At 45.0% G+C, this 23813-nt stretch overlaps 1 protein-coding gene across 1 annotated transcript; it reads left to right on the top strand.

The window, feature by feature from the left end:
- Nucleotides 1–3488: 3488 nt before the first annotated feature.
- LOC134422365 (A disintegrin and metalloproteinase with thrombospondin motifs 9-like) lies at nt 3489–23190 on the top strand. Its single transcript, XM_063164339.1, has 12 exons — nt 3489–3526; nt 4604–4775; nt 10528–10698; nt 12184–12378; nt 14198–14330; nt 14576–14670; nt 14827–14921; nt 15016–15149; nt 16636–16727; nt 18168–18272; nt 20242–20336; nt 20630–23190. The coding sequence occupies exons 1-11, from the start codon at nt 3489–3491 to the stop codon at nt 20329–20331; spliced, it is 1320 nt and encodes a 439-aa protein (XP_063020409.1). The 3' UTR covers nt 20332–20336; nt 20630–23190.
- The last annotated feature ends 623 nt before the right edge of the window (nt 23191–23813 follow it).

Genomic DNA, 23813 nt, shown 5'->3' with positions numbered 1-23813 from the left:
TGGAAATGGTTCCTTTCAAGTTGTTCTAAGTAGATACTGAGGGCTCCTGCCTTGATCCCTGTAAGATGACTCTGCTCCTTTGAAAGGACTGGAGCAATGCCAGGAATCCAGGCTGTTATCCCTGCTGAATGTCAGCTGTTTTCTCTATTTTGATACTGGCATTTTTTGGAGCTTTGACCAAGAATATCACACAGTATGAAATGCCTGCACTCCCTCAAGCTTTGTGTAGCCTGCTGGGGACCTGGCGAGGTGCCTTTTGGTCCCAGCTAAAAGAAAATGCCCTGGGTAGCCATGGCCCCTGTATGAGTGTGCAAGCTGATCTGTTATTACTTTATATTTACAGTGTTCTGTCTCCTGTGGAAGGGGCCAAAAGCACCGCAGTGTGTACTGTTTGTCAAAGGAAGGGAGGCATGTAGAAGAAGAGAATTGTAAACACTTTGCTAAGCCCAACGTGCAAAAGAAATGCAGAGGGGGCAGATGTCCGAAGTGGAAAGCAGGAGATTGGGGCCAGGTGAGACATCTTGTGTACCCTTTGCACCTTTTGGTATTCCTCCTCCATCAAATTGGTTGGAGCCTGGTTTTCCAGTCACTTCTGTCCTCATGAATTATTCAGGGTGAAGGTTTGGGGCCAGATCCTGGTGTAAAACATGCAGCTTCATGGACAGCAGTGGAGCAGCACAGATTTGTACCAGCTGAAAACTAGGCAGCTTGCTTTTAGTGTCTATCTGAAAGCAAATTCCTTGTTTTCAAATTCCAAAATTTAGGGTTTTTGCTAGAAACATCATTAGTATATAATATTAAAGAGAATCTACTATTTATTCATGTTTTAAATATAATTTAAATATCATATCTCTAGTAAAATCTTCCTTAGTTTTGAGCAATAAACTCATTGCTTGATTTTCCCTTGTTAAAAAGTCAGACAGTCATGCATAGATCAGAGGCTGCTGGAAATAAAAAGTATTTTGAGTTATTAAACTTCTTGCTTGCTGAAAGTATACCTTGAATCTTTTTTTCCTGAAATAATGTCTTTGTCATCACCTTGAATCTGCTGCATCACATTTTTAACTCTGAACTTTGCTTTTCCCTCTACCTCATAGCATGCTAATCAGAGGAATTATTGAAAATCCAGACTAAATGAACTGTTAACTTGTAAGGCATCGGTGTTTCCCTTGCATTCTGTCTTCCAAATTTAGGTACAAAACACCCATTCTTGAGGTATTTCAGTTTCCTGAAAGACAAAACCATTCACATTGCCACAGGCACACATGCAACTGTTAGGAGTAGGACACCATGCTGTTGATTAATGTCCACTAATAAAAAGGACAGTAAACCCATTAATGATCTGTGATTGTTTTCAGACTTGTATTAGGTTTTTTTTTTAATCCTTACCTTTGATTCACAGGATAGGAGTGTTTACCATTATATGGGTGAAGGACTCGGTGCTTGTTTCACCATGGAGGTTCAGTTCAGACCAAAGTCTGGGCTCTTTACCTGAGGATAGGAGCATCCAGCCTGTGAAATCCAGAATACTGCTCCCATACTGGAAATTAAGTCAATATTATTAGCTTTATTACCTTCAGGATTGAAACCTCAGTTTTATACAGAGCCAGACTAAAATAAAATGCAAGGCCATTACACAGTCTTGTGGTATCCAATTTGCACCTTATTTAAGTGGCTACTCCTGAAAGCAGTTTTGACTAATAATTGTAAACATAATAATGTAATGGTCTGTCAATTGCATTAAAATACACTAATACTAATTGGTAAAAGTAAGTGGTTTAAAATTCTCAGCTTTCCACTGCATCATGGATATTAATTTTATGCAACTAGAGAAAGAAACCCAAGTTAATAGGAGGATGAGGTGATTTATGGTCTAAGGTCATCTCTCGTGACTGGCAATTAAGGAATATTTGTATGCTAATGATAAGGCTAAGAACAGGCTTTTCCAGGAGCAGCTCCTCAGCCCAGGTTCCTGATGCAGGATGTGCTCAGCCAGCCAGCATCTTGCTTGGGGACAAAGTAAAGTGGTAGAAAAATTTGTGCTACAATGTCAAATTGGGCTTTTTAAAGCCCTGTCAGATGCTGTGGCATGGATCTCTGAGCCTCATTGGTGCTGGCAGCATATTTTTTTTTTGCCTGTGACGATGAAGAGTTGGGGCTGTCACAGGTTGGAAGTGCTGGTTCTGGGTCCCTTGTAAGGTGTTCAGGGCTTTGCCAGAGATTTAATGCTGTTGGATCCCAAATTTAGGTGCTGAACTTCTCCTTAAGAGCATGAAACAGACACGAGTTTGGTGCTCTGAATACACAGTAGATCAGGGTATGAACTGGGCATGAAAACTTCATGTGACTTTCCCTATCTCCAGTGCCACTGTTGCCAATAGGAGCCATGATCAGTTTCCACTAAGTTATTATCTAAAAACACCTAACTTTCTAAAGGTGTAATTTTCTCAGAATGTTAATCCCAAAGCTGAGCTGCTGTGCTTTTTCTCCTGAATAAACCAAAAAGTCTGCATGAGAAGTAAGGCAAGGTTCTCCCATAAAAGTGCATCCTTGTGTCACTATATATGCACAGAACCTGTTGCACATACCTTTAGGTAGATGTTGGGGGGTTTTGCCTTCTGGAAAAGGAATTACTGAGAAAATTAAGCTCAAAAAATACAGGAATGGTTAAAAACAGTCTCAGCTGAACACTGGCTGTGCTGGTGCTCCAATCCTAGGTTTTTTTTCTCTTTGGATGTTTTTGTATTCAGAACATGGTTAGTTCTTTTCTAGATTGTTAAGAACACACTTCCCTGGGGCAAAGCATTTTTGATAAATCTCTAAAAGGCTTTTTCTCCAAGTTTTAACTGTGTTTATGTCTGCACTGAAATATCAGATTTAATGTGTTTGTTTCTCCTAAGTGGTGTCAATTATGACCATTTACCTTTCCTTTAACAAAAATACCAATATTTATGCTGCCTGTCTGGTACTTGCATACTTCAGCTACAGGCTGAAATCCAGCCCTGTATAAAAACACAGGAGAGCATCAGGTGGAGTTTCTGGCACAGTCCAGGGACCATCCTCTCCCCAAACCCAGGTGTCACACACACACACACACACAGTGCAGCCCCCCATGAAAAAGCCACAGTGTCACCTGTGCTCTTTTATCCACACCTGGGCTTTTTTATGTTGGTGATAAATGCAACTCAAAAGATACCTTAGAGCATGGTAGGCATCCTGGTGTGTATGTTTCTCCAAGTTTGTGCCTTTATCAGTTAAGAGTCCCCTATGGAATGTGTAGGACAAAGAGCACTGTTAATCTCAGGGAAGCAGCAGGCATATGGGAAGCATTGCATCACTAGTGACAGAAATCCCACTGCTGCTTTCAAAAGCTACACAAAATACTCCACCCTCCTATGAATGTCTGAAGCCAGACAAATAGTCACAGTCAGCTTTTCTCTGGTTTTCTTGGCTTTATGGGGTATTTGGACAATAAAGCAAAGAGCATTATGGAGAAATACAGAAAAGGGAATTGCTTCCCCATCAGGTACCACTCAATTCCCTGCCTTAAGAAGGCTCATTTTAGTGGGCATTGCAATAATAGACTGTGAACTTATTTTCTTAGTACCTGATATATTAATAAGTAATATTAGTTATAAATAATATTAGTTGTTAATTCAGCTGTGGTTTTAATACATACCTTATTTTTTTATGCACTTTCTTCTACAAATGCAAATTCTCTGTACTCCAAATCTGTATAGTATATTTTAAGGTCTAGCCAGGAGGAATCTGTTCCAGGGGAATATTAAGTACTGCTAAACATGTTAGTGTGCAGTCACAACACTAAGAAATGTTGCGTGAAAGAAAAAATAGCTGTTAATAATATTGCAGTATAGATAATAATTTAAAGATGTCTGAGAAACAGAAAAATGCAGGCATTTGTTGCTGTGTCTTGAAGTTGGAAAAATGTGCCCACAGTGTAATGAAGGAAATGTGAAATGCAGTTAATTTCAAAAAGACATTTGCTTTCAAAACCTAACTGTATTCCCTGCCTTGGTGCATGTGCATGTCTAGATGCATGAAAGAAATCCCAGCTGTATCACACCTTTCCCTCTCTACAGCTACACACTTTCTTCTATAGAATCCAAGTTTGCTTTTCATTAAAGCCCACTCTGTTTGTGGCATTTGATGTATTTGAACTATTACTTTTTGAAACGTGCCTGAGAAGCAATACTCAGAGCAAATCTCAGAGCCTGGCCACCTCTGGAATGTCAGGGTGGTTTTGCAGCACCACTATTTTGCAATAAAAACAGATTTTTTCAATAAAATCCTGTCCAGGAAGTCCTGACCCACTGAAGCCAACAGCAATGTTCACACCGGCTTCAGATTCCCAGTTTTCCCTTGCACAATGAAAAGCCTCACTGGAAGTTTGATAGAGCATTGCTACCTTGTTTCAAATTCCAAAATTTTAGGTTTTTGCTAGAAACATCATTAGTATATATTATTAAAGCGAATCCTTAATCATTGCTAACGATGCGTGGAGCCCAGAGCAGAGCCAGACCCCCTGAACTCACCGTGGTGTCTGTGATGGGAGCTGCACTCACCTTGTGTCCCCTCCCTGCAGTGCTCGGTGGTCTTGCGGCCGGGGCGTCCAGCGCCGCTCCGTGCAGTGCCACAGCAGCAGCAGCAGCCCCAAGGAGGCCGAGTGTGACCCGGCCAGCCAGCCCCCTCCTCAGCGGGACTGTCACCTCCCCCCGTGCCCCACGCACCGCTGGGCAGCCGGGGAATGGCAGGCGGTAAGAACCAGCCTTCCTTCCTTTCCTCCCTTTCCTTCCTCCCTTTCCTCCTTTCCTCTCCTCCCTCTCTTTCCTTTTTCCTTTTTCCTTTCCCTTTCCTTTCCCCTTTCCTTTCCCCTTTCCTTTCCCCTTTCCTTTCCCCTTTCCTTTCCCCTTTCCTTTCCCCTTTCCTTTCCCCTTTCCTTTCCCCTTTCTTTCCCCTTTCCTTTCCCCTTTCCTTTCCCCTTTCCTTTCCCCTTTCCTTTCCCCTTTCCTTTCCCCTTTCCTTTCCCCTTTCCTTTCCCCTTTCCTTCCCCTTTCCTTTCCCCTTTCCTTTCCCCTTTCCTTTCCCCTTTCCTTTCCCCTTTCCTTTCCCCTTCCTTTTCCCCTTTCCTTTCCCCTTTCCTTTCCCCTTTCCTTTCCCCTTTCCTTTCCCCTTTCCTTTCCCCTTTCCTTTCCCCTTTCCTTTCCCCTTTCCTTTCCCCTTTCCTTTCCCCTTTTCCTTTCCCTTTCCTTTCCCTTTCCTTTCCCCTTTCTTTCCTTTCCTTTCCTTTCTTTTCCTTTCCTTTCCTTTCCTTTCCTTTCCTTTCCTTTCCTTTCCTTTTCCTTTCCTTTCCTTTCCTTTCCTTTCCTTTCCTTTCCTTTCCTTTCCTTTCTCCTTTCCTTTCCTTTCCTTTCCTTTCCTTTCCCCTTTTTCCTTTTTCCTTTCCTTTTTCCTTTCCTCTCCTCTCCTTTCCTTTCTTCCTCTCCTCCCTTTCTTCCTACCCTCCTTCTTTCCTTCCTCCTTTCCTCTCTTTCCTCCCTTCCTTCCCCCAGCTCACAGCTCTGTGCTCTCAGGCATGCCATGATGCTGGGAGTTGCTGCTGGAGGGTCAGGGTGTTTGGGTTGCAACCTGGGGTTGCCAAAAAAAAAAAAAAAAAAAAAAAAGTTCATGCGGAGCAGAGAAATGCCTCTGTAGCGTTAATTTATTGCTTGTGCTGCCCCCTGGGTTTGGCTGAGTCCTATGAAAATGCTGAGCAGGTTTTGGGTAGGATGGATTTGGGTCTCTTCCAGGAGGCAGAGCCCTGCTGTGCTGCTCCAGCCTGAGCCCAGTGTCTGGGAGGAGTTAGGGAGCAGTGGTAATTGCCTCTTTCCTGCCCCATTACCCCAGCACCATCTGACATCCCTATCCTTTCACTGAGCTCTGGGTCTTTGCTGTTTTATCAAACCATGAGCAGTGCTGAGATCAAGTCTTCAGTAGGAGATGATGCTTTTCTGTGTGACCAAGATCAGTTCCCATCAAAAACAGCTCCTGAGACTGAAACTGGGGATAAAGCTGCTGCTCCAGTGGTTTAGAGAGTGACTCCAACTCTCCTGCAGTGTGGCATGAGTGCCTCAAGGCTGGTGGGTGGTAGGAGTATGAGGGGATTCTGAGCAGGAGGAGCCCCACCATGCACTGCCAAGAAGGTGCTGTGTCAGCCTTCAAATGCCCAGAAGTTTTTGGCAGAGGCAGCTCAGACCAGACACCAAAATGATTCTTTTCATTCTGTTTTTTTCTGTTTTTAACCCGTGCATGTGGTGCCTCAGCCTGACGGGAACAGAACACACAAGTTTATCTTCATTTCCCCAGCCTCAGCAGTGCTGGGAAGTTGGGTTTATAATCCTGTGTAACCCAGCCACGAGTGCAGGAGGCCAGAGAGGCTGTGTCCTCTCCCAGCTGCTTCCCAGGACACAGGGAAGAGTGATGGGAAACAGCAGGAGGAAAAGCCAGGCTGGTCACACAGTGGTAGCAGATGGAAACATCCCAGCCAGAAAAGGAAATGCAGGAACAGCTGAGGGGGCTCCAGCAGCTTCCTTGCAGTTTTAGTTTTAGTTTTACAGAGCCCATTGACTTCTTCAGTGAATAAATTTAAAGGCAGCAAAGAGGTCACCAAACAGCAGGTAGTGCCAGTCCTTACCTGGTGCTGTAATCAGCCCTGGAAAGAAACAGCTCCTGCCCCATCCTTTTGTAGAATCTTAGAATCATTAGTTGGAAAGGTCCTCCAAAATCATCAAGTCCAACTTGCAACTAAGTTTTGCCCTCTCTCCCTTATCTTTGCAACTTCTCAAAGCAGTTTGGAGAGGCGCCTGCCCTCACCCTTCTGAGCCCTTGATGGGATACAAATACTGATGTTTTCTGAAACTTTCCAGGACTCCCCATTGCACTGGGCAAATTTTGAACAAAGTGTGGAGATTTGATTTTTCCCCAAGGGAGCTTTACTAAGAGGGACTGGAGGTTTCCTCACCCTCATAAGTACTCACGAGTAACCATGAACAGGAAAATGCAGGAGCTGCCCAATGTGAGCTTGCCCCTCTGGCTGATTCCAAGCATTTCTTCCAAGCACTTCTTATTTTGTTCTGGTGTACACAGTGAAAAAACAGAATAGCACCTCCCTCCAGCCATAGGCAGTGTCCATGAGGAGGCACAGATTGCAGTGGTATTCTCTGAGCAGGGAGCAGCAATGAACCCTAATTGACATGGAAGGCAGGATATAAATAACATCTCAGTACTGTCTTGTTCTTGATTCCTTATCTTTAAAGGGAATCTCTCAAGAGGGTTTGGGGTTTTTTAATTGTTCCTTTTTGTTGTTGTACTTGTGTTGTTTCGAAAAACAAGTGTTGGTCTTGACAATGAGAAGGAATATGAAATTTACTGGAAACCATTTACTGCTCTGTTGGTGTATCACATTAATCACCTGTTCTCAGTGCCCTCACCAAGGAGAAGAAAGTCAATAGAAAGAGCCTTGCTAATGTCAAAAAAGAACTCAGACTAGAGTCACAAAGAAAAAGGAAAAATTGGGAGAAAGTTTTTCTTTTTATATGAGCCTCTGTGGAAGGACAGTGCACGCTCTGGAAGCTGCCATCCAACTCCTGAATCTTTGACATTTGTCTTTTTGGGGGGAAATTGTGCCATCCTTGCCTGATTTGAATTGCAGAGTTACCCAAGGCATGTTTCAAGCATTCATGGCACGGGGGGTACATTTCATCTCTGTGTTAGATTGTTATCTAAAAAAAAAGGAAAAAAAAATCAATGCTTTTGCAAAGCAATGCCTTTGGGGTTGTTTTAATTATTATTATTGCTCTTCTAAAGCAGTTTCAGAAGTGCCTGAAATGATCTTTAATTTGATCTGCCAGGAAAATAGTTCAGAATTTGGGAAATGAGGCAAAAGAGACAAATATTGTCAAATGCCTGACCTGTTTTCAGATTTTGCTATCAATAGCTGTTATAGCCTGGCCCCACTGTTTTGCGTGAGATTTAAATCAATCTTGAACATGAGAATTCATGCAAAATCTGTCACTGCATTAAAAGGAAAAATAGCCTTTCCATGCTAGCTGAACTGTCTGCTTTCTACATGAATAATGTTTTATAACTTTGGCTTTGGCTGATTGGAACCTCTGCAGTGTTTCTCTTTGACTTATTTTATGATGGTCTCACTGTCTTTGAGCCTCATTTAATATTTCAGTGGGATTATTTTAATTACCAGTTACCCTTAAAAATACAAATAACCAAACTTTCAATTTCTGATGATGACAAAATGCACAGAGCTGGCTCAGGTTTATTTGGCCACACAACTGTTATTTGCAGACAAACCCAAATCAGGCTGGCATGTGCTTGGGAGTGCCAGTCTTTCATCAGCAAGTAATGATTTTAAACAAGGATGGGCTTTTGATGTGATAGCTCTTCACTGCCACTGTTAGAAGATGCCTTGATGGCATAGACATGGTTTACCCTCTGAAAGTGAAGCATAAGCCAATGTACTTTACAAATTTAGTCTGAAATATACATTAAGGAGATGAGACAAAATCAGGCTTGGTTCTTCCCTCTCCTTTCAAGGTGCCTCCTTTGGCTGTGAGGAACCATGGAATGATTCACCCTGTATTGCTGACCCCTCGCCGGGCTGGAAATGCCAAAGCAGAGAGGAGGGAAGCTTTGAGCATCCTGTGACCCCACTCCCAGTGAGCAGGAAGGTTGGGGTTCAGGCTGCCCCAGAAGGTGCCTGGAGAGCTGTCAGGGGAGCTCCCTGATGATGGAGCTGCAGTGGTGCCATATTCACACACAATGACCCCCTTTCGCTTTTTACTTATGTAATAGGGAGATAATCAGAGATGGGCAAATATAGCTCACTTTGTTTGCTTTCTGGGGAAATCACACTCCAGCAAATTCCCCCAACCCCTGTAGGATTGCCATGTTTCAGCACAGACCTAGAAGGAGCTTCCACTCCAAGGACTCAAAGCAAGAGAGTAAATAAGGTTGAAAGCACACAAAGCCCTTGGGGTCTTCTGGCAGACTGCAGATTTTGCAATGTTGACTGTTGCCTAAGAGCTCCTAAGTTATTCCTTTGGAATAAATGCTGCTTTGTGGAGCTGCCTCTCCTTCCCCATCCCTTTCCACTTTGCCCCAGTTTTAAATATTTACACCCCACATGATGTTGTGCTCACTGCTGCTCTCCTGGTTTGCTGCTGCTGCCACACACTGATCTGAATTTTCAATATTCTCAAATAATTTACAATCCTGGTTCTGACAGCCAATTACAGTAACAAGGCCATGACAGTGCCTGCATTTTGCAATTAACTGAACCTACTAATATCTTCCTAACTGTTGGCCAGCCAGGAGAACAGGATTTGCTTCAGGGAGGCTGGAAATGATGTTTGGAGGGTAAGACTCCAACTAGATTAAACTGGCACAGTGTTCCAAGCCTAGGTAACTTCAAGCAGTGTTTCTGTACAGATAGAGATGGTCTGATTGGATGTTTTATCCTTTTCCTTAAGGGGAAGACATTCCCTACATGTTCTATAAATTATTATTTTCATGCATTTTTCTCCTCGTTAATCCAGTTAGTTGAAAGTGTTAGAAGTCCATTACAGGCAATAACTAAAAGAAAATGGGGTTTTATCTAGGCAGCTGCTCTTACACTGATTTATTTTGTTTTATGTGTTTTTCTAAGATGCCCTCCAAGGACAGCCTCACTCCCAGGAACACAGCCTCACAGTCAGGCTCGTTTTTCTGTGACAAGGAGAGAAAGAACTGAGTCCTTGAAATCTCCAGAAGGACCTGGGGAGCACTTGTACTTGTCTGGCATGGGTTGATCTTAATATCAGGCAGGGCAGTGTTTAAAAGAGAATAAACCTGCAGGGCTGCCTGCGCTGCAGTGCTTGTAGAGCTGTGTTTGAGGCCAGGCTGGGTGAAACTCTGAGCAACCTGCTCTAGTGGAAGGTGTCCCTGCCCATGGCAGGGCGTTGGAATGAGATGGTCTCAAAGGTTGTTTTCACCCAAACTATTCTATGATGATTCTATGATTAGGTGTGCCCCATGCCAAAGCAGAGAGCTGGGGAAGGAGCTCCCCCCACACCAGCCACAGTCAGAGGTTGCAGCAGTGTGAATTTTGCACGGGGGATGGTCGAGTTGTCGTTCTCCAAACAGCTGTATTCACTGGGGGCTGAAATAATGGGGGTTGGCCCTATCTCCTGGCCCAGCATGCCCAACCCTGCATGTTTTGATCCTACCACAGCTGGGCCCCACACCTGCCTCATCCCAATACCTGCTGCCTTGGTTTCTGCTCTCTCCTGGGGATGGTGGGTCAGTACTCCGGAGGTCAGCAGCAGTTTGTCACAGGCAGCAGCACGGGGCACAGCAGGTCCTGGTGGGAAATCCTCCCCCAGGGGATACCAGTGGCAGCTTACAGGGGTTGCTGGGGCGTGGGTTCGTCCCCTGGAGCCCCGCGGGGCTGCCTGAGCTGTTGTTTGTCGCACACAGTGCACCAAGACGTGCGGGGAGGCGTCGCGGTTCCGCGAGGTGCTGTGCGTGGACGAGGAGGAGCAGCCGCAGAGCAGCGGCCGCTGCGAGCCCAGCGAGCGCCCGGCCGAGGTGCAGAGCTGCGCGCTGCCCCCCTGCGAGTACATCTGGATCACCGGAGAGTGGTCAGAGGTGAGGCCCCGTCCCGCCCCTGCATCCTTGACCTCCTCTCAACGCTGCCCCTGCTGAGGTATTGCAGCCCAAATCAATCAGCACTGGCAAGGCAGAGCCGTGGGTTTGAAATCTTATTTTTTGGTTTATTTCAGTGTGCAGTCTCCCTGCTGGATAGAAAGGAGCTGGGCTGTGAGTGACAACCAGGTTATTAAAGAGTAAAAGCAGCGTGCTCAGGGTCCTAGCTAATATTATCTGGACGCAATTTTGTTCCAAAGCACAGTGCATTCAACAGGCACCCTCTTTGGTTTTCTGCTGGTTTAGTTCATTTATTTAATTAATTGGTTTTATTCCCATCAATTCCCTGGGGGCTCTGGGGCCCTGTGAGTTGTACAAGGGTCCAGATGTGCATCACGGGGGAGAGGCAAGCCTGGAGGTGACCATGGGAGCACATCCTTCCTCAGTGCTGTCTTTGCAGGGGCAAGGACCCAGAGTGAGGGAAGGCAGGGCATTCACCCTCCCAGCTGGGAGGCAGGGAAAATAGATGAGTTTTCCTTGCAGCGGGCGCCGCGTGCGGGAGGACGCAGGCTAATCTCAGCCTGTTTCCTTCTGCAGCCAGTGAAGGATTACTTTCCAGTTGGAGAAACAGCAGAGGGAAATGACAAGGCAGCTGCTGACACAGCACTGATTAAAGAGAAAGAACGAGAGAAGGGAAAAAGGAAAACGTGGCAGGACTGAGGGGAAGGAGAGCCCAGCCACCTGAGATAGTGCAAGGAGGGAGAAATGTGGAGACATGAGAAAATCTCAGAGCAGCCTGGTCTGCTGAGTGGTTTCTTAAGAGAAATATTGAGGTGCTTGTCAGGCTGGAGCTCTGGCTGCTCCTTGCCCAGCCACCCTCTACCCACCCCCAGTGCCTGGGAGACCACCTGGGAGCACTCAGGCCCATGAAGACAGAGAGGTAAAGAGATCTTACAGAGCCAGAGTTTGGCTCTCCCAGGTCCCACTCAGTCCTTTGATGAGGAAGGCAGAAGTGCTGTTTATCCTCTAATTACGATGAAAAATTTCTCATTCTTCTGGTTGTTGGTTCTTCTGGTTCTCCTAGTTGCTGACAAGTACCTGCAATTTCTATCTCTCTGTATGTATGGCAAAAAAAAACCCACCCAACCAAAACAACTAATAGAGGCATTTCCAAATTCCCATGGATCTTCTGCTCCTTTCTTTGTGGTTGGGAAGAAATAACACATGGCCAGGAGCCAGCCTGGAGCAGGGAGTCCTGGAGCAGCTGTAGATCCAGCCCAGAGAGGAACTGGGTGCCCAAAGACAATGTCAGGCACCAGCCCACTCGTAGTAGCCACTTACAATATTCATGACTGGCTTAAATGGAACCCAGTGATCCCTTGAATCAGTTTCCTGTGTTGAAAGCTGTCAGGCCTGGTTTCCTCCCCTCCCATTTTGGGCAGCCCTGCTGAAGCACGTGGTGCTCACCACTCCTTGCTGTGCCCGCAGTGCTCCGTCACGTGCGGGAAGGGCTACAGGCAGCGCCTCGTGTCCTGCAGTGAGATCTACACCGGGAAGGATCACTATGAGTATGGCTACCAGAACATGGTCAACTGTCCTGGCACACAGCCCCCCAACATCCAGCCCTGCTACCTCGGAGAGTGCCCCATCTCGGCCTCCTGGCGCGTCGGCAACTGGGGAAGCGTAAGTCGGGCAAACTTCTTTTTTGGCCAAAAAGAATGGAACAACCTGGGGTTTGTTTAGACACAGACCAAAGGTTTGGCTGGGGAATGTTTTAGAGATGCTTAAATTAATGCATGGAATACTCTGGTGCAGCAGCAGGCCTGGTGTGTGTAGGGCTCCATACTTCAGACTGAACCCCTTCGTATGGGGGAGTCCCAGCAGCTACAAGTAGGGTCATTCATGAAAACCGGGATGTAGCCAACCTTTGTGGCCATGTTGATGGCCATGCTGCATGCTTAGTCATTGCAGAAAACAAGGGTTTGAAAGCCTTGTGCTAGAAGCATTGGTGAGTCACTGGCAACTGCAGTTGATCCCACTTGGCCACATGTATAAGAAAGACTTGGGAGCCAGCATTAGGCTGAAACACTGGTCATTTGAACCTTAAAACAATTTTTTTCTGGTTTTTTCCTCCCCCTCCTTCTCACAAATGCTGGGACAGGTCAGGGAAAAGAACCTGGCCTTTCTGCTAAAGTTATTTGTTTTGAGCCTCTTCTGGGACCTGAACTACAAGATCAAATTTTAGTTAAGGTGATAACAATTCACTTCTTAGGGCTTCTGACATTCTTTGAAATGTGATGTTTCTCCCATAAACTTGATTTATTAACCCAGCTCAGGCATTTGTAGGAATTTGTCAAACCTTTACAAGGCGATGAGTGTCAGGCCAAGTAAAATGTAGTAGAAGTTGTCACGGTAACTGGCAAAGCCATTTGAAACCTAAGTTCCTCCTGCCCCGTAGGAAGCTTCGGATCCTCCCTGTGAGTCAGCACGTAGGAGTTATAGCAAATACCTCAGCATCAATTAATTGGTATTTTCCCTCAGAATTTAAGTGCAAAATACCCAACTCATTAATCCAACTTCACTGCAAAGAGCACTCATTTCAGAGGGCAACACCTTTCTCCTCACTTTGAGCTGCTGAATGTCCCAATGACCACCAAGTGCCATGACCCTTGTCAGCTGTGATTTTGAAAGGGATTTAAAGTAGAATGCCATCACCTTTGATGGACAGAGAGAGTCCTACTCAGCCCTTCAGCTAAATTTTATGGAACTGGACTTGATAAAGAGTAAATGCCCAAGTTGTGAATACCATGAGCTGTTGAAGACCATCTTCTTCATGGTGTATTCCTTTAGAATAATAATTTCTAAATGGATAAGCAACTTCATTTTCTTTATAGCCTAGCCTGGTAGCTGTAGAAAGAGCTGAACTTCATTTCTCAAGTACTTGAAAGAACAAGTTGTGGATGGAGGAGCAAGGTGCTCCCACCTCCCACAGCCCACACTCAGCAGTTGGATGCTCTGCTGCTTGGTACCTCCTGCAATTTGTGCAATTTCAGCCTTAGGATTGCCCTTAGACTGGATGGTTTGAGGATGACCCAGTGTTTGCACAGATGTACCCATTTTCCCAGCAGGTGAGGGGAGAGAAGATTTTGAGACTCCTTTTTTCTTTTTGTGGAATTCGCATGGAAAACAGCAATCTTCCTAATATGAAAAATAAGCAATTTCACTTGAGCGCATGGTTCCCTTTAACCAACTGCCTCATCCAGCAAAGTGTGCAAACACTGAGCAAAGTATGGTAGTCTTGAAGTAATCAATGATAATAAGCAAGGGATTAATTACCGAAGGGACTACTCATTTGATTAAAATTAAGCCTGTGTTTGAACACTTCACAGGATTGAAGTCTTTGCTGCTGTCTCTTGATAGAAGGGAAACCATCTGTCTCTGTTATTTCTGGAGCCCATAAACCCTTGAGATAAAGCAGGAATCTCTGTCTTGTGTCCCGCAGTGCTCTGTCACCTGTGGAGTTGGGGTCATGCACCGCTCAGTGCAGTGTTTGACCAACGACGACCAGCTCAGCAGCTTGTGCCACGTGGACCTGAAACCTGAAGAGAGGAGGACATGTCACAATGTCCATGACTGTAAGTCTGCAGATTTACACCTTCTTTTGCCTTTCTCATGGTTTCAGCATCTTTTCCCCTCAAACTCCTAGAGATCTGCAGTATTTCCAAGCATTGGGAGCCATCCAAGTAAGCACTAAGACACTTCAGGGAAAGCTGTTAAAAATAAAAAAGATGTTTTGATGTTTTGGAAGCCTCAGAGTGTTTCAAAATAAATTTTGATGTATAGTTGTTCAGTGACTACAAGTATTTCTGTTTTGTTTCAGGTGACTTACCAAGGAATTGCAAAGATGTTAAAAATCTTGAAGGTGTCACTGAAGATGGTGAATATTTCCTGCAAGTCAAAGGAAAGACATTAAAGGTGCATTTCAGCAACAGAATGATACTTCATGGGTTTTCTGAAGGTTCAAGAGGACCCTGCCTGTGGTCTTGACTTCCACTCTTGGATTTTCTGCCTTTGGTTGTCTCAGTGATGCCTTTGCACATGACACAATCCTGGCTTCTCTTTCTCTCTCAGGTGTATTGCTCTGGGATGCAGACTGACAGCCCAAAGGAGTATGTGACCCTTGTAAACGGGGATGCAGAGAATTTTTCAGAGGTGTATGGATACAGGTAAGAAATCCTATAATCATGAACCTCACAGTGTTTTTGTTTTCCATGGCAGTATTTCCTGGTCATGAGTAGAAAGGGTTTTCTTTTGATTCAGATTGCATAACCCGACCGAGTGTCCGTATAATGGGAGCAGACGAGAAGACTGCCAGTGTAGGAAAGATTACACAGCAGCTGGGTTTTCCTCCTTCAGCAAAGTAAGGCTGGACCTGAACACTATGCAAATAATAAGTGAGTAAAAACAGGGCCTTGCCATTAAAAAAAATGTTTATTTTACACAAATATAGCTGTAACTACAAGCGAGCAGTAGTACTCTAGTGAGCAATATTCTTGAGAATTCCTGCTTTTAGACTTGGTCACCTGTTTGCTGCTTTACACTGGGAGACTGAGTACATCAGAGATGCTCATGTTATTTCTCTGTAAAACAGGAAAATACTAAGGCAATTCCTGTTGTATCTGCTCTGCACAATGAGTATTTGCATACTCCCAGCAGCCCAGTGCATTTTGTGAAGGATTTTATTTTATTTTATTTCATTTGGTCCCCTATTTTCAGAATGGACTCAGACACAAAGCCTGACCAGGGAGGAGCTGCCCCACTCCTGTAGCCCCCTCCATTTTACTCAGAGAGATCCCAGTGCAGGGGTCTCCACTGGGGTGGGGATGCTATTCCCAGTGGCCAGGGCAGAGAAGTCTCTCAGCAGAGCCAGACCACAGGAAAATAACTTTTGTTGAGGGCTGGGAACATAGATTTGCAATGGAGAAAGAGAATCTAGCTGTGCAATAAGAGTAACACACTGTCCCTTTTGTCATTCCTATGAGCTGGGAGCCCATCCCACCACCAGAGACCCTGTAGCATTCCATGGGGTTATGGTTTCAGTCCCCTGACTTCTCTGCTATCAGTTTTCAGCAAGTGTTTTAAAAATACAACATATTGTTGGGAGTTCATTCAGTAAATAGCTAAGTGGTCTTTCAGCGAATCAAAATCCTTCCCTGTAAAACGACTCCTCATCTGATAAGTGGGTTTTATCACTTAATTTTCAAGACCTCCCAGTCTATCAATCTGTAAAAAGCAACTAATAATCTGTAAAAGCTTCTAGGTAAAGATCTCAAAGGAACCACCCTCTGGGAATTTGATACCAGCTCCCTTTGAATTGCAAAAGGAGCTGGGCACCTACCTCTGTCAGGCAGGAGCTATCTCACATCCCCATCTAAATGAGTCTCAGTTACTTCAGATCCCTCCAGAGCAAAATACTCCAGTTCCCTTTGAAAACCCGACCCCTGGGCTGGGGCAGCCAGGAGAGCAGAGATGTTGTTTGCTTTTGTTTAAAAGAAAGACTTGGAAGGTGCTGGAGCCTTTTTGAATGTGGGGAATTTTTTGAAAGCGAAATAAACCCCAAGTTAAGGGTTTGAGTTTTGTTGTTATTTATACCTTGTTCCTAAATCACCAACAGATTTAAACTGAGCTGTAAATACTGAGTGTGTCCTGTTAAATTCAGTGCTCATGTGCTGGGAATCAAATGTGGGATGAATCAGAATATTTAATATTAAAAAATATAGTAATATTGATAGCACAAAAATATAGAAGTCTTGACTTCCTACATTAATGTAGGAAGCCAGCTTTGGTGAATTTAAACATTAGCAAAGAGCATGTTTACATTTATTTTGTCTCTCTCCCTGCATCTTCCTTTCCATGTTATTCACCAACTCTTCTCCACAGCAACTGATTTACAGTTTGCACAGACACATGATGGACGACCTGTTCCTTATGCCACTGCTGGGGACTGCTACAGCGCTGCCAAATGCCCGCAGGTATTTGACAAGAGCATTTAACAGGAATTGGTGCCATTTGTTATGTTCAGGCCCTCTATTAATTACTGCTGATCGCAGCAGCCCAACTTCAGTGAGTGGCACATTCTTATCTCAGCGATCTGAAACTTTTCCCTTTGTGAAGAGGGAGAAAGTGATGGAGAAAGTTCCCTTTGTGAAAAGGGAAGAAAGTAGTTTCCATTTTCCATGATATCAGGCCAGTGGCTGCCTAAGAGACATTCCCTAAGGCCCCAGTAAATGAGAAAAGGAAGAAGAAAGAGGCTGTGGGGAGAGAACTAGGCTGAAGTCAGGGGGATCAGTCCATGACAGGACTTGGTAGAAATGCTGGGCAGAGAGAGCAGCAGGAAGTAGATGATTTCAAAAGTCTGTAGGAGACAAAGAACACTGTGTTAGGGATGACTTGCTGCATGTTCCCAGCACACCTATTTTTGTGGGGCTAGGGATGGTAAGTGATCTGTTTGGACAGTCCAAGGTATTGGGTGGGCATTACTGGCAAAGGGCATTAACAGGGAGTCAGAGCAGCAGCAGAGGGCAAACCTTTCCATCTCCTTCCCTCCCTGCTTCCAGAGCTGACACTTTGCTGCACAGCTCAGCAGCTTAGGGATTGACTGCTTACCTCAGGAATGCTCATAAATGTTAATATCCATCCACCTGACCCAGCCCGTTTGCTCCTCACAGAAAATCAGCATTCCCAAGGCAGCAAGTGCAAGGAGCAAAGCTAACACCATCTGGTACTGCAGGGCCCTGGTGGGCTGTGGGTCAGCCTGGGATGTGTCCAAAGGATCCCTCCATGGGTCCAGAAATTGGCAGGACTGGAGTCTGCCATGGGGGTGAGGGGAGGGCTGGGGGGCTGAGTGTTGGATGCTGGCATAGTCCTTAATTTTCCATCCATCTTTGTCATTTTGAGAAAATGTGGAATTAAGTGCTTTAAAGAGATGGAAGAGTTTTTATTTCACTAGTCTGGAAAAAAAAAAAAAAAAAAAAAAGCCAGTGGAAAAGAAGGCCAAGTGTGCCCTCTCCAGTTGAGGAGGGAGCAGTGAGAGCAGCTGCAGCACATCCCTGAAATTCCTTCCCATCAGCTGCTGGAGCACGTCAGGCTCTGCAGTTTGCCATGGGAAAGCCAACAATGCCCTCAGCCGGCAGAGAAGAAGCAGTGCAAAACCAGGGTGAAGCAGTGAAAACCTGGGGGAAAAGGCAATCTGAAAGGTTCAAAAGCAATCTGAAACCCCTCCTTCTCTGCAGCCACCAGGGAGAATAAATTCCTAATGTGAGCCGTGCTGTGATTTGTACAATGACCATGGTCAGAGCAATGGAAAACGAGGAAAACGCTGCTGTCAAATGCTGCTAGAAAAGTGACACCGTGGCATGCTGGGAGTCTGGAGCATGGCATTTTGGGATAACCAGGCTCTTGTTGTTTTTTAGGGTCGATTCAGCATAGACCTGTATGGGACAGGCCTGTCCCTGGTGGGAACAGCCAAGTGGCTCTCACAAGGGAATTACGCCGTGTCGGAAATTCAGAAATCCCCAGTAAGTTGTAACTTTATTATGGCTATACCTGCTCCTCACTACATTGTCATTCATGGCAACATCTTCCAATAGAGACTAACAAAAAATGAACATCTGATATTAAAGTGTTGTAGGTAATTGCAGAGGGGCGAGGCCCTTGTGGGTTTAACTTGATCTGAGTTATTGCAATTAATTAGTGAGCCTGATTAACTGTGAGGCTGAAAGTGCTGAGTGCTGTGGGGCAGACAGATCCTTAATCAGTTGCCTGAGATGTCCAGCATGGAGTGTGCATCACAAGGCAGGGCAGCAGGACAGGGTCAGGGCTTCAGAGTTGGACCTGCAGGTAGGGTCTGGTGCCAGGCAAGTGCCCTGAGCAGGAATTGTTCCCAACACATGGCTGATAAAGCGTGGAGGGTGTGGACCTTCCTGCTGGTCTGGTCTAGGTTTATCTCCTTGGGAAAGTCTCAAGTCACTGGAGTGTTGCAGAGGCACCATCCCCTGTCACTGCCTGGGGCTCTGCAGGCTGGAACCTCAGGGTAAGCCAGGCAGCCCTTCACAATCACAGCCAAATTTGTACTTGTACTGCTTAATTTGCCTGTTAACACCTCCTGCAGTCACTGTGTGTCTTCACTCTGTTGCTTCTGTGTCATATTCTGAAATGGTAGAAACCCAGGATTGCTTTTTTGGCTATTATTTCGTGTGAGTCATCCCAATTGCCCCTGTTAAAACTCTCCAAAGGAGGTCACCATCATTTAACAGACAGCAATTGGCAAAATATCCTCTCCTGTACTGCTTTCAGTCTCCCCCTGGCTCTGGGGAGCATGAGTCTCCTCTGTGCTGGTCTCTTAGAGGAGAATTAATGCTACAGATCTGACCACACTAGAGGTGGAAGAGGACCAGCCCCGTATGTCAGTTCCAGCAGGTGCTTTTCTATCCTCTCCTTCTAAAGGGAGAGAAGTCAACTTTGGGGTTGCAGAAAACATCGTGGCTGGCAGAATTAAAACAACTTTAAGGAATAGAGGTGCTCAGAAATCCTCCATCACCTGGTGGCATCTGTCAAGTGCTGCTCCAAGGGCGTAATTGCCTGCAGGAGCAGAAGAAAGAACGGTGCAGTGAGAAGAGATGATAGCAGCCTGCTGCAGTCACAGATCAATAATGTCAAGGGCAGGGTGGAGCTCGTTTAAAAATAAGTGCTTTGTGCAAGATTGTTGTGTGCTTAAGTCCAATTTTCTGGTAATTGAGGGTTGAATTCCCCTCAAGGACTGTCTGTCCATTCTAATGACCAAAAGAGGAGAAAGACTCTGCAGAGGTGAGGTAAGGAGGGCCACATGGAGGTATTAATCTCCTGACTCAAGCCCAGAGTTGCACCCTGCTTGCTGGGCTCACCTGGAGACCAGGTCAACCTCAGGACCACTCCATACCTACCCCTACTGGCTGTGGGAAGGGGAGGAGGGTTGGCACCTCAGCAAGTGACATCACCTCACCCTGTCACTTTCCCTCCTCTCTTGTCTCTGGAGCCACTCCAGGACTTTCCCTTCCAAGTGGATGTTTCCTGGTGTTGCCTGCAAATACCCTTTCCATGCCCTTCCCATGCTCAGGCAGAGCTGTGCAGTTGTTACTGGCCCAGGGTTCTGGTTTTGTTCTTGCATGAGCCAAGATTTCTACTCATTCCTGTTATTCACTGTGGGGCAAACTGGAGAAAGCAGATATCCTTGAGATACCCTCCAAATGACCTTCTCCTTGGGCAGCTTGCAATTTATTAAATCAAAACTACCCTTTCCTATATGTGTCCACCATCTGACCTGCTAGCACTAAAGAGAATTACCTTTGTGTATATTTAAATACAGCAGTGATTTCATAGACTGATTTTGGCATCATTTGTTTTCTTATACACCCTAAAAACCATGGCTTGAGTAACCCAGATCTGGCCCTTCTACAGCATGGAATTCCTGAGCTCTGACTGAGCTGTTATTTCTGATTTTGCCTGCAGGATGGTACCAAAGTCGTAGGAAGATGTGGTGGTTACTGTGGGAAGTGCACTCCATCATCAGGAACAGGCCTGGACATTCAGGTGTTATAGCAGTGGTGAGTTCTCAGCTGCTTCTGCATGAGGAGAATCTCCCCCAAAATGCCCTGAAGGAGCAGATCAGGCCATGCTTGCAAAAAGACATGGAGTGCATTGGTGACAGCCACCCACCCCACACAGCATCCCAGTGGGGTCCCCTGCTCCCCCAGGAACCCTTGTGGATCCAGCACTGTCACCTGGAGACACCTCCCCACATTACTGGCACCTCCTTTCCTCTGTTTTTTGCCACTTTCTCTGGTGACATGTTCCAGAGGCCAGGATCACTCTAAATGTGCTTTTCTGTGTTTTCCAGGTTCTCTGGGAGCAGCCAATGGAGATGAGAGATGGATGAAGGATAGTGATGCAATACCTCTGCCTTCCACTTTTATATCTGTGTATATGTGTATATAGATTGCATATTCCTAATGTACAGTATAATATTTATGTTTGGGATTATTTATTTTGATTTAATATTTTTGTACGTAAAATCATTATATTAAGGCTGCTTTTACTATTTTTATTTTTTATTGTTAAATCCTGCAGTCAAACCACTGCATTTTGCATACTCTACATTATATGTAGCATTATGACAAGTGATACTTAATTGTCACTGTATTCAGTTGTTTACTTACAGTCAGTAATTTTCCTTCAGTTATGGGCTGCTTTGGCCCTCCACGGTGCTACACAATCTGCATAGGGGTATTTTTGGCATTTCAATCTGTCTTTATGCAAGGAAATTAGACAAGATGTGCTTAAATTTTTATTTTTAGGGATTAGGCTGACAGCACTCAAGGAAAACATGACAATGAATACTGTGCTAGTTGCATTAGCAATCTTTATCTTTTAGGTATGTTTTGAATTTCACATGACCTCTGTGGCCAGTGCTGAAAGCACTGGTTTGGTGCTAACATGATATTTATTAATGCTCTGTAGTTTTAGTTAATCCAGTGCCTTTATCATTGAAGAAGGGGATAAAGCAGAAAAATTGTCAGGCAATTCAAATCAATCAAGATCTACCCTAGGTTTAGCAAAATTGCTGCAGATGGATCTTCAGATCTTCAGCTCAAGCCCCCTTTTTTTTAGGGTTCTGAAGTGAACTCACTTTTTTAAAAAAATGTATCTTTGTCTCCTAATTGCATGTGCCACTGTGCTTCCTGACTCCATCTGGAAGCGGGGTATTAACTCATCCCAGACAGGCTGATCAGGCCATATGTTTCCCTGGGCTGTGTTCTCACAAGAGATGTAGTTTCTTACAGACTTTGTTACAAAATCCTAGCGTGAGGACAAAAGCATCCCTGTGGTGTTCCCTCCCCCTGGGGCTGGTGAGCACTGTGGGGACAGCACGCCCAGGGATGGGGACAGCACACCCAGCCAAGCCACCCCTTCTCTTGGCCAGGGTGCTCCCCTGCAGGCACTTGCAGCATTTCCCCAGCTTCCTACTCACTCCCAGACCATCTGCAGAGGGAGGCTTCGCTGCCTCCTTTCAGCAAGATCACTCTGTACCTACAGATGATTCTGCCCCCCCTTCTAAAGCAAGCTGCTTTACGCCTACTCCTGAGATGCTTCGGATCTTCCTGGTAAGGCATCTGTGCTCCTTGCCTCTCCTCATTCCCATGTACAGCCAGACATTTGCTGTTGGCTTTTTTTTAATCAAACTGAGGAGCCATGTCCCTTAGGTGTGGTGGCTCCTGCCTGTACAATAGCCCTCAGGCCACGCTTTCACAGAGCTCTGCAGCACATAACGGGGGTGATGTGACCAGGTTACTGTTGTAGTCTATGACTATGTCCCTTATCTCTTTCTCCACAACTTTACTTAGTGATAGCAAGGTGCTGCCCTTCCACCTTTTATGTCAAGGCAGCCAGGAGCACAAAGTACAAGGAAAAGAAGCTTTTCAGCACAAAATTACCAGCAGTTTGGAAAACCAAAGAGGCTTATCTGCTACTCCAGATAACTCTTTCCATTTTCGATACAAGCAGTTACCAAACACAACCTCAGGATCTTGTGTGAGTCTTTTACAGAGCTCCCCAAAGGATGTGTAATCAGTGTGTTACAAAAGGGTTGGATCAATGGTGATAAATGATCCCTGGATTCATAACCTGTGTGTACTGGGCTGTGCTCAGCCTTTGGAGTGAAACCTGTCAGCCTGACAATCAGGGATTGACACATTCCTGTCAGCTGGGAGACACCTCACAGGAGAGCGGGGCTGTGCTACAGCCCAGAGCTGGAGAATTGGTGAAGGAAAGAGGAAAAAGGGAAAGAGAAAGGGAAAAAAGGGAAAGGGGAAAGGAGTAATAATGGAATAGTGATTTTCTAATGATATTGCTTATGTGTAAATTCTGTAGGGGAAAAGGGAAAATTGCACTATGAAGTTCAGAAAGAAATTGTGGTGCTTTACCACTGTAAGTGAAGTGAAATGAATTGAGTGGCTATTTATAAAAAGAAATACTATTTTGACCTGTACAAATTCATTTCTACCATATAGTTTCAAGGCAGCTATTAACAGAGCTATCAGAACCTAAAAAATACAAAGTAAACTAAAAGGGAAAAAAATGACAGAGCACCGATCCTGATATTCCTTAATGGTCATCATTAAACAGAGCAGATTTTGAGGATCAGAGACATTTCTTGTTCAGGAAAGAACTCTGGGTTTTGTATATCAATGCCATTATTTTTCTACAAACTGGGGTATTTTTTTGCAAGCACTTTCCTGTACAATGTTTCCTTTCTTTCTGCTTACACTCAAAAGGAAATGACAATACCTGTATGACATGTCTGTATGGTCTTGCTGCATTTGCCATCGTATTTCAGTACCTGTCCTACAATAGAGGCAAAATACTTTGTACACAAGGGAATAATACATTTAATGGTAAACATTTTTTTTCTGTGCTGGTGTTTATTTCCAAGGTGTGGGTTTGATTGTCCCATGCAAAAGGAATGAGGGATGTTGTTTATATGGAACCCTGCCCCAAACCTGTGCTGGAGTCTGTGGACCAGGGACCACCTTGGAGAATGGCCATGACCACCCATGTCCTGATGGCTGGAGAGGCTGGTGCTCCCAAATTTCTGTCCAGAGAAGACTGCTCCTAGGTGCATGATATACATAAGCACATCTCAGAGATGTCCCATGCATTGTTCAGACGTGTCTGGTGACTGGCTGGTGCTGCCTTCAATGACCAGGGACATCCTTCGACATGGCATGTAAGGGAGACAAGCAGTTCATTTTGCAAATGTTTTTGAATTATGAGCTGGGATAATGGCCTGGTCCACACCACTTCTAGTGTTATGGAAAGAAATGTGAAAAAAAAAATCAACTTTTCTAAATTGGAAAAGATAGTATCAAATATACAAGAAAATTCAGGCAGGAGAAATTTAGTTTAAAAGGAAGCAAATGTAGGGACTGCCTCCCAGGATGACAAGCAAGTGTTGAAGTGCAACCAGTGTTACATCACCACTGCCCCAGATACTGCAGGTAAGAGTGAAGTTGCAATTTCTGTCT

Source organism: Melospiza melodia, chromosome 10 (assembly GCF_035770615.1).
Source record: "Melospiza melodia melodia isolate bMelMel2 chromosome 10, bMelMel2.pri, whole genome shotgun sequence".
Classification (NCBI taxonomy): domain Eukaryota; kingdom Metazoa; phylum Chordata; class Aves; order Passeriformes; family Passerellidae; genus Melospiza; species Melospiza melodia.
The sequence above is the reverse complement of the archived record's forward strand: the minus strand, read 5'-3'. Positions and strand labels throughout refer to the sequence as shown.